This window comes from Pyrgilauda ruficollis, unplaced genomic scaffold, assembly GCF_017590135.1.
Source record: "Pyrgilauda ruficollis isolate IOZ18807 unplaced genomic scaffold, ASM1759013v1 scaffold115, whole genome shotgun sequence".
Classification (NCBI taxonomy): Eukaryota; Metazoa; Chordata; class Aves; order Passeriformes; family Passeridae; genus Pyrgilauda; species Pyrgilauda ruficollis.
Genome location: NW_024509766.1, coordinates 1,761,159 through 1,769,994, shown reverse-complemented (window position 1 = coordinate 1,769,994; position 8,836 = coordinate 1,761,159). Strand labels below are relative to the sequence as shown.

At 63.6% G+C, this 8,836-nt stretch overlaps 1 protein-coding gene across 2 annotated transcripts in view; it reads right to left on the bottom strand.

Moving 5' to 3' along the window:
* Positions 1–8,159, bottom strand: part of FCHO1 (FCH and mu domain containing endocytic adaptor 1) — a 14,651-nt gene extending 6,492 nt beyond the window's left edge. Inside the window, exons 1-17 of one of the 2 annotated variants that reach the window (XR_005956375.1) lie at positions 8,057–8,159; positions 7,882–7,956; positions 7,666–7,807; positions 7,442–7,594; positions 6,447–6,551; positions 5,788–5,886; positions 5,609–5,705; positions 4,820–4,864; positions 4,671–4,743; positions 4,229–4,250; positions 4,096–4,150; positions 2,219–2,397; positions 2,123–2,147; positions 1,529–1,591; positions 1,398–1,440; positions 1,205–1,296; positions 542–1,129 (exon numbers count right to left, since the gene is read on the bottom strand). Coding sequence is in view for 1 of the 2 variants with exons in the window: in XM_041482531.1 (XP_041338465.1) it covers positions 414–1,129; positions 1,205–1,296; positions 1,398–1,440; positions 1,529–1,591; positions 2,123–2,147; positions 2,219–2,397; positions 4,096–4,150; positions 4,229–4,250; positions 4,671–4,743; positions 4,820–4,864; positions 5,609–5,705; positions 5,788–5,886; positions 6,447–6,551; positions 7,442–7,594; positions 7,666–7,807; positions 7,882–7,956; positions 8,057–8,109 (2,037 nt within the window). In the remaining variant the exon portion in view is untranslated. Of the gene's footprint in view, positions 1–413; positions 1,130–1,204; positions 1,297–1,397; positions 1,441–1,528; positions 1,592–2,122; positions 2,148–2,218; positions 2,398–4,095; positions 4,151–4,228; positions 4,251–4,670; positions 4,744–4,819; positions 4,865–5,608; positions 5,706–5,787; positions 5,887–6,446; positions 6,552–7,441; positions 7,595–7,665; positions 7,808–7,881; positions 7,957–8,056 lie in introns of both variants that reach the window. The other variant, XM_041482531.1, reaches the window with a different exon arrangement.
* Positions 8,160–8,836: the final 677 nt, after the last annotated feature.

Below are 8,836 nucleotides of genomic sequence, written 5' to 3'. Positions count from 1 at the left end.
CGGGGGGTGAGGGGAGAGCCCCGACACGGCAGGACCCCTCGCCACCTCCCCGAATCCAGGAACACCCTCCGGGAGTTGGGCAGGGCTCGGTTTTGGGGTGATGGGGGGCAGATTTGGGGGTGATGAGGGCAGATTTTGGCATTATGGGGGCAGATTTGGGTGTTGGGGGGCAGAGTTTGGGGTCATGGGGGGCACAGTTCAGGCTAATTGGGGGGTACAGTTTGGGGTCATGGGGGCAGATTTAGAGGTGATGGGGGGGCAGGGTTAAGGGTAATGGAGGACAGAGTCTGGGGTCACTCAGGACAGAGTTTGGGGTTGTGGGGGGCACAGTTCAGGCTAATTGGGGGGAAGAGTTTGGCATCATGGGGGCAGAGTTTGGGGTCATGGGGGCACAGTTTGGGGTCACTCGGGACAGAATTTGGGGTGATGGGGGCAGATTTAGAGGCAGCGGGGGGGGCAGGGTTAAGGATATTGGGGGCAGAGCTGGGGGCTGTGGCAGTCACGTTTTGGGGTACCCTGGGGCCGCTCCCCCACCACTCACCCGGCTCCGACGGCAGCGGGGGGGTCCCGGCCGTGCCCCCCTCGCCCAGCCGGGCCCCCGGCCCTGGACAGCCCCAGGGAGAGGGGCTGGAGGACTCCCCCCCGCTCGGGGGGGCCGGCGAGGAGGACGACGAGGAGGCCGAGTTGGAGGAAGGACGCGTCAGGGGGGGCTGCTCCCCACCGGGGCTGCGGGGTCTGCCCCAGGCCGGGGGGTCCCCAAAAGGGTCCGGCGAGGGCGCTTCTCGTGGGGCGGGGCCGCTGAGGCAGCGGCTGCGACCCCGGGGCGCGACCCCCGCGTCCCCCCAGAGCCCCTCGGCTCCGGGGCCGCTGAAAACGGCGAAGTTGGGGGGCTCGGGGAGGCGGCCGGAGGGGCTGCGGGGCCGCGGGGTCCAGGCGCTGCTGGCGGGGGGCGGCTCCGCTTTGGGGCCGGGGCTCTGCGGCGTCCCCGGCTGCGGGGTCCAGGGCCGGGAGTCCGGGGAGGGACCGGGAGCGGGGTGCGAGGGCGAGTCCAGCCCCGAGTCCTCCACGTTCTCCGGGGACGAGGAGGAGAAGGGAGACGAGGACGAGGTGAGGACGTAGGAGCGGGGGGCTGCGGGACGGCCCCGGTCAGAGCGCGGCCCCCGCCCTGCCGGGGGGTCTCGTCCCGCGCCCCCCAAATCCTCACCCGGGAATTCCTCTGCCTCCAACGCCGACTCCAGGGGGGGCCCGAAGAGCGCGGCCGAGGGTGGCGTGTCCTGGGGGGGCTTCCCTGGGCCGCTGGGACAGGGACAGAGTGGGGGGGGCTCAGAGCCTGCCCGGGACCCCCCAGGGACGGGGGTGCCCCCCCCATGGCGCCCCAATCCCTCCCTGTCCCCTACCTGTTCACCTGCGCCGCCGGGAGACCCCTCCCCGTGCTGTCACCTGCGGGGAGAGGGGACACTGCACTGCACCCCTCACAGGACCCCTCAGGTGCCCCCCAAATCCTCAGGACCCCCCCGCCCAGTCTCACCGGCCGCCAGCGTCCCCTCGGGGTCCGTGTCACTGCAGGCTGGGGTCAGGGACGCCGTGTGTCCTGCGGGGGGATGTCACCGTGAGGGGACACGGAGCCACGGGGACTCCAGGGTGGCTCAGGAAGAGTGGGGTGTCCCCAGGGCTCGGCAAGCAGACAGGGAATGGGGCTCAGGGAAGGTGGCACTGTCCCCAGGGACTGGGTTTAAGGAAGTATGGCATTGTCCCCAAGGATTGGGTTTAAGGAAGTGTGGCACTGTCTGCAAGTAAGGGGACTCAGGAATGATGGGATGTCCCCAACAAAGGGGACTCAGGAAGGGTGGCATTGTCCCCAAGGCAGGGGCTCAGGAAGGGTGGGATGTCCCCAAGGAAGAGGCTCAGGAAAGATGGGATGTCCCCAAGGCAGGGGCTCAGGAGGATGGGATGTCCCCAAGGAAGGGGCTCAGGAAGGGTGGGATGTCCCCAAGGAAGGGGCTCAGGAAGGGTGGCATTGTCCCCAAGGCAGGGGCTCAGGAAGGATGAGATGTCCCCAAGCAGTGGCTCTCAGCCTCAGTGCCACCCTCCCAGGCCACCACCCGCCCGCAGTGCCACTTACGGGACGCCTGCCTCCTGACGGTGCCCTGCAAGAGAAGGGGACAGGGGTGAGGTGACCCCGGGAATTCCGGGGGTCCCCGCGGCCCCCCAGGCTCACCCCGACGCCGGGGGCCAGGATGAGATTTCCCACGGTGGCCTTGAGCTGCTCCACGGTGGCCTCGGCGCTGCCGGGCGCCTCCCGCGGCTGCACCGGTTTGATGTGGACGTAAAACTTGCGCGGCTCGTCCTCGTCGTAGTCGGAGTCGCTGGAGGAACAGCCGGGATTCTCCGCCTCGCCTGGGCCCCCGTCAAGGCAATGCCCGCCTGGAATTACCCTTGGATCCCCCAGAAATCCACAGCTGGAGTTGTCCTTGGTTGCCCCAAAAATCCCTGCTTGGAATTGTCCTTGGGTTCCCCAAAAATCCTTGCTTGGACTTGTCCTTGGGTTCCCCAAAAATCCTTTCTTGGAATTCCCTTTGGATTCCCCAAAAATCCCCAGCTGGAATTCCCCTTGGATCCCCCAAAAATCCCCAGTTGGAATTCCCCTTGGATCCCCCAAAAATCCCCAGTTGGAATTCTCCCTGGATCCCCCAGAAATGCTCGGTCAGAATTCAGATCCCTCTGGATCCTGAAAATCCCCAGCTGGAATTCCCTTTGGGTCCCCCAAAAATGCCTAGCTGGAATTCCCCTGGATCCCCAAAATGCCTGCTCAGAATTCCCTCTGGATCCCCAAGAATCCCTGGTCAGAATTCCACCTGGATCCCAAAATTCCCAGTCAGAATTCCCCCTGGATCCCAAAATTCCCCAGCTGAAATTCTCCCTGGATCCCCTAAATTCCCCAGCTGGAATTCTCCCCGGGATCTCCAAATCCCTGGTCAGAATTCCCTCTGGATCCCCAAATCCCCAGGCGTAATTCCCCTTGGATCCTCCAAATCCCCGCTCAGAATTCCCCTGGATCCCAAATTTCCCTTTGGAATTCCCCTGGATCCCAAATTCCCCATTTGGAATTCCCCTTGAATCCCCCAAATCCCTGCTCAGAATTCCCCCAGATCCCAAATTACCCTTTGGAATTCCCCCGGATCCCAAATTCCCCTTTTGAATTCCCCTTGAATCCCCCAAATCCCCACTCAGAATGCCCCCGGATCCCAAATTCCCGCTCAGAATTCCCCCTGGATCCCAAATCCCCGCTCAGAATTCCCCTGGATCCCAAATTCCCCATTTGGAATTCCCCTTGGATCCCCCAAATCCCCGCTCAGAATTCCCCCGGATCCCAAATCCCCACTCAGAATTCCCCCAGGATCCCAAAGTCCCCATTTGGAATTCGCCTTGAATCCCCCGAATTCCCCTTGAATCCCCCGAATTCCCGCTCAGAATTCCCCCTGGATCCCCAATTTTCCTCCACCTGGATCCCAAAATTCCCAGTCAGAATTCCCCCTGGATCCCCAAATTCCCCAGCTGAAATTCTCCCTGGATCCCCTAAATTCCCCAGCTGGAATTCCCCCCGGGATCTCCAAATCCCCGCTCAGAATTCCCCTGGATCCCAAATTTCCCTTTGGAATTCCCCTGGATCCCAAATTCCCCATTTGGAATTCCCCTTGAATCCCCCAAATCCCTGCTCAGAATTCCCCCAGATCCCAAATTCCCCTTTGGAATTCCCCCGGATCCCAAATTCCCCTTTTGAATTCCCCTTGAATCCCCCAAATCCCCACTCAGAATGCCCCCGGATCCCAAATTCCCGCTCAGAATTCCCCCTGGATCCCAAATCCCCGCTCAGAATTCCCCTGGATCCCAAATTCCCCATTTGGAATTCCCCTTGGATCCCCCAAATCCCCGCTCAGAATTCCCCCGGATCCCAAATCCCCACTCAGAATTCCCCCGGATCCCAAAGTCCCCATTTGGAATTCGCCTTGAATCCCCCGAATTCCCCTTGAATCCCCCGAATTCCCGCTCAGAATTCCCCCTGGATCCCCAATTTTCCCGCTCGTCCAAGGATACTGCGGGCACTGTCCGGGCGCACGGTGAATCCGTCCTCGTCCACCTCGGGGCAGCCCTGCGGGGACACCCCCGACATTCCCAGCGCTCCCAGTCTGGGAACGGCAGCTCCAGGGCGGGGCACCGGGACACTCACCAGGTCGTTATCCGGAGATTCCCTGGGAATGACCGGGAGAGTCAGGCGGGGGAGAGGGAAGGGGGGTGGGATGCAGGGATGGGGGAATTCAGGGATGTGGGAATTCAGGGATGTGGGGATATGGGAATTCAGGGATGTGGGAAAGTGGAAATTCAGGGATGCAGGGATGTGGGAATTCAGGGATTTGGAAATTCAGGGATGTGGGGATATGGGAATTCAGGGATGTGGGAATGCAGGGATGTGGGAATTGAGGGGTGTGGGAATTCAGGGATGAAACAATGCAGGGATGCAGGAATGCAGGGATCCAGGAATTCAGGGATAAAACCATGCATGGATGCAGGGATATGGAATGTGGGAATGCCGGGATGCAGGGATGCCAGGATGTGGAAAGTGGGAATGCCAGGATGCAGGAACTCCGGGATGCCGGGATTGAGGCTCTTACACAGCGTCACGCTCCCGCTCCTTACGGCTCAAGCCCGGGATCCGGAACGCTTTGCTCCGGCTCCTCTTGGGTCCTGGGGAAAGCGGGAGCGGGGTGAGGAAGGGTCTCCGCAGCCCCCGGCACCCCCAGCTGGGTGCAGACGTACTTGCCTTCCTGCGCTGGAGCCAGCCGGTACTCATCGAAATCCAACGCTCCTGCCACGGAGAGAGGGATCAGCCCGGGCGGGATCAGCCCGGGATCAACACAAGATCAGCCAGGATCAGACCGGGATCAGACCGGGATCAACCCGGGATCAGCCGGGATCAACCCGGGATCAACCCGGGATCAGCTGGGATCAACCCAGGATCAGCCCAGGATCAACCCGGGATCAACCTGGGATCAACCCGGGATCAGCCCAGGATCAGCACAGGATCAGCCACAATCAAGCCAGGATCAGCCCAAGATCAACTGGAATCAACCCAAGATCAGCCAGGATCAGCCCAGGATCAACCCAGGATCAAGCTGGGATCAAGCCAGGATCAGCCCAGGATCAACCTGGGATCAGCATGGGATCAGCCGGGATCAACCCAGCATCAGACCGGGATGAGCCCGGGAACACCCGGGATCAGCCTGGGATCAACCCAGGACCAGCTGGGATCAACCTGGGATCAGCCACGATCAACTCGGGATCAGATCAGCCTGGGATCAGCTGGGATCAGCCACGATCAGCTCGGGATCAGATCAGCCTGGGATCAGCCTGGGATCAGCTGGGATCAGCTGGGATCAGCCGGGATCAGCTGGGATCAACTCGGGATCAGATCAGCCTGGGATCAGCTGGGATCAGCTGGGATCAGCTGGGATCAGCCGGGATCAACTCGGGATCAGATCAGCCTGGGATCAGCTTGGGATCAGCTGGGATCAGCCGGGATCAGGGATCCAGGTGGGACCCCCAGGCTCACCTGGCCGCTCTCTGCCCGTGCCCTTGCTCTCGGCAAACCTCCGCAGCAGCATCTCCGTGCCGATGTTCTCCACGTTCTGCTTGAACTCCTCGTGGACCTGGGGGGGAAAAAAGGGAAGGGGACATGGAATAAAGGGGACAAAAGGGGGATGGGGAGGGGTCACTCACCTGGGGACTCACCTGGCCGATCTGGACGTGGGTGTCCTCCACGGAGTGCGAGTAGGAGCCGATGAGCCCCTTCATGTGCCGCAGGTGGGCTTCCTCCACCTCCTGGAAGCGCTGGAGCGGGAAAAACGGGGGGCAGGAATGGGGGGGACACCCCCAGGGATCAGCAGGTGGGCAGGGAAGGGGGGTTGGGATGGGTGGGATGTCCCCAGGTGGGCAGGGAAAGGGGGTTGACATGGGTGGGATGTCCCCAGGTGGGCAGGGAAAGGGGGTTGACATGGGTGGGATGTCCCCAGGTGGGCAGGAAAGGGTTTGGGATGGGTGGGATGTCCCCAGGGATCCCATCTCTTCCCAAATTCCACCAATGCCCAACCACACCCAATTCCAAGCTGTGCCCATGCCTTTCCCAAATCCCATCTGTTCCCATGCCTTCCCAACTCCCAGCAGTGCCCATCCCTGCCCACATGCCCCCATGCCCATCCCTGCCCACGTCCTATCAATGTCCATCCCTTTCCCAACTCCCATCAATGCCCATCCCTTTCCCAGTTCCCATCAGTTCCCATCCTTTCCCAATTCCCAGCCGTGCCCATCCCTGCCCACATGCCCCCAATGCCCATCCCTTTCCCAAATCCCATCAGTTCCCACCCCTCTCCCCAGGTGCCAGCCGTGCCCACCATGGCAGAGTCCAGCATGCGCTGCTCGAAGTCGGCGCGGGCAGCGTTGTATTTGTCCACCGCCCTCCGCAGCGCCTCGCCCGCCTTGCGCGACTTCAGCTCCGCCTGCGCCACCGCCGGGCACGGGGACAGCCGGGGACAGCCGGGACAAGGACAGGGATCATCAGGGAGGGGACAAGGGACAGCCAGAGGACAGCCAGGGACAGCTAGGGGACAGCCAGGGACAGCCAGGACAAGGACAGGGATCATCAGGGAGGGGACAAGGGACAGCCAGGGGACAGCCGGGGACAGACGGGACAAGGACAGGGATCATCAGGGAGGGGACAAGGGACAGCCAGGGACACAGGGATCATCAGGGAGAGGACAGGGGACAGCCAGGGGAATGAGAGGGATTGTCAGGAATAGGACAGGGGACAGCCAGGGGACAGCCAGGACAAGGACAGGGATCATCAGGGAGGGGACAAGGGACAGCCAGGGACACAGGGATCATCAGGGAGAGGACAGGGGACAGCCAGGGGAATGAGAGGGATTGTCAGGAATAGGACAGGGGACAGCCAGGGGACAGCCGAGACAAGGACAGGGATCATCAGGAATGGGACAGAGACCACCCAGGGGGACAAGGGACAGCTGGGACAAGGACAGGAACCATCGGGAATGGGACAGGGGACAGCCGGGGACAACCAGGAGACAGGGGACAGCCAGGACAAGGACAGGAACCATCAGGGAGGGGACAGGGACCTCCTGGGGGGGACAGGGACCACTGTGGGACAACAGGACCATCGAGGGAGGGTCAAGAATCACCAGGGAGGGGACACAGACCACTGAGAGAGGTGACACAGGGGGTGACAGAGACCGCAGAGAGGAGGAACAAGAACCACCACGAGGGGCCAGAGACCACCAAGGAAAGGACAAGAACCACCAAGAGGAGCCAGGGACCACCCAGGGGGACACGAGAACCGCTGAGGGGGGGGTCCCAGTGACACCGGGGGTGGCACCTTGTCGATCTCCTTCTGGCTGGTGCCCTCCTTGCGCAGCCGCTCGTACTCCTGGCACTTGCTGTGGTAGCTCTCCTTGGACTTGGGCAGCAGCTGGGCCACGCCGTGCAGCAGCTGCACGGCCTCCAGCGTCCCCGACACCTCCTCCTTGGACTGCGGGGACACGGCGGCGTGGGCAGGGCACACCGGGGGAGGGGACAGCCCCGGGGAGGGGACAGCGCTACCTTCTTGTGCACCCGGCCTTGCTCCTCGCCGTAGCGCGAGATCTCCTTGATGAGGTCGTGCAGCTTCTTCATCAGCTCCAGGTGGCACAGCGCCAGCTTGTCCGAGGAGATGCGGAAAACCTCCCAGAGAGGCGCGAAGGTCCTGCTCGGGGGCCACCACAACGGTCACCGGGGTGTCCCCAAAGCCACCTCAAAGCGGCCCAGAGCCCCCCGTACCCCAGCTGCGTCCCGTTCGTGGCCATCTTCGACAGCTTCACCATGGCCTTGGCGTAGTTCTCCTCGATGGCGGCCCTGGGGATGGCGGGGAGGGGGATTTGGGATGGAGGCAGGGTTTTAGGGACCCCCCCGAAGGGTTCTGGGGAGCCCCCAGGCTGTCCCCAGCCCCGGGTACCTCTCCCGGACGAAGTCGGCGAGCTCCTTGGTGGAGATCTGCCCGTGCTTCATGTTGTGGTAGAGGACGTCGAAGCCGTGGTTCTTCTCGCCCTGCCAGGGGAGCCCCCACCTCAGACCCCAAATCCCAAGGGACCCCCCACACCCCCTTTCCCCCTGGGACCACCGGGAGCAGCGTCTGAGCAGCCCAAACCCCCCCCGGCCCCGCTCCCCATCATGCACCGCAGAAAAACAGGAAACCCCAAAAATTCGCGCCCGGTTGGCGCCACCGGGGGAGGCCCCCCCCGGACTCACCCTGAGCTCTTGGGGGGTTCGCGGGGTCCCCCCGAGCATCCTCGGCGTGCCGGGGGTCTGCAGGGGGTTCAAGGGGGGGTCAGGGCACGCTGCAGCCCCCCCAAACCCGCTCCGAGCCCCCCCCGCTGCCCGGTCCCTCCGCACGGGCTCCGCCACCTGTGTCACGAGCGGGGCGGGCTCAGCGCGGCCCCCCCCCGGTAAAGAGGGAGGGGAAAGCTGGGAGGGGTCGCGGGGGGAGCTCGGGGCTCGCAGGACGCCCCCCCCCAAACCGAGCCCCGCCGGTCCCGGGCGGCCGCAAACGCCACGAACGCGGCGCCGGCCAAAGTCCCCGCGGCCACCGAGTCCCCGAGCGGGACGGGGGGTGCGGGGTGGGGGGGCTGCGGCAGGGACCCCCCCACAACCCCGCGCCCCAAAACCGGGCGGTTCGGGCCAGCCGCAGCCGTGACCTTCAGCGGGGGGCGCGGGGGACCCCCCGGAGGATGCGGGG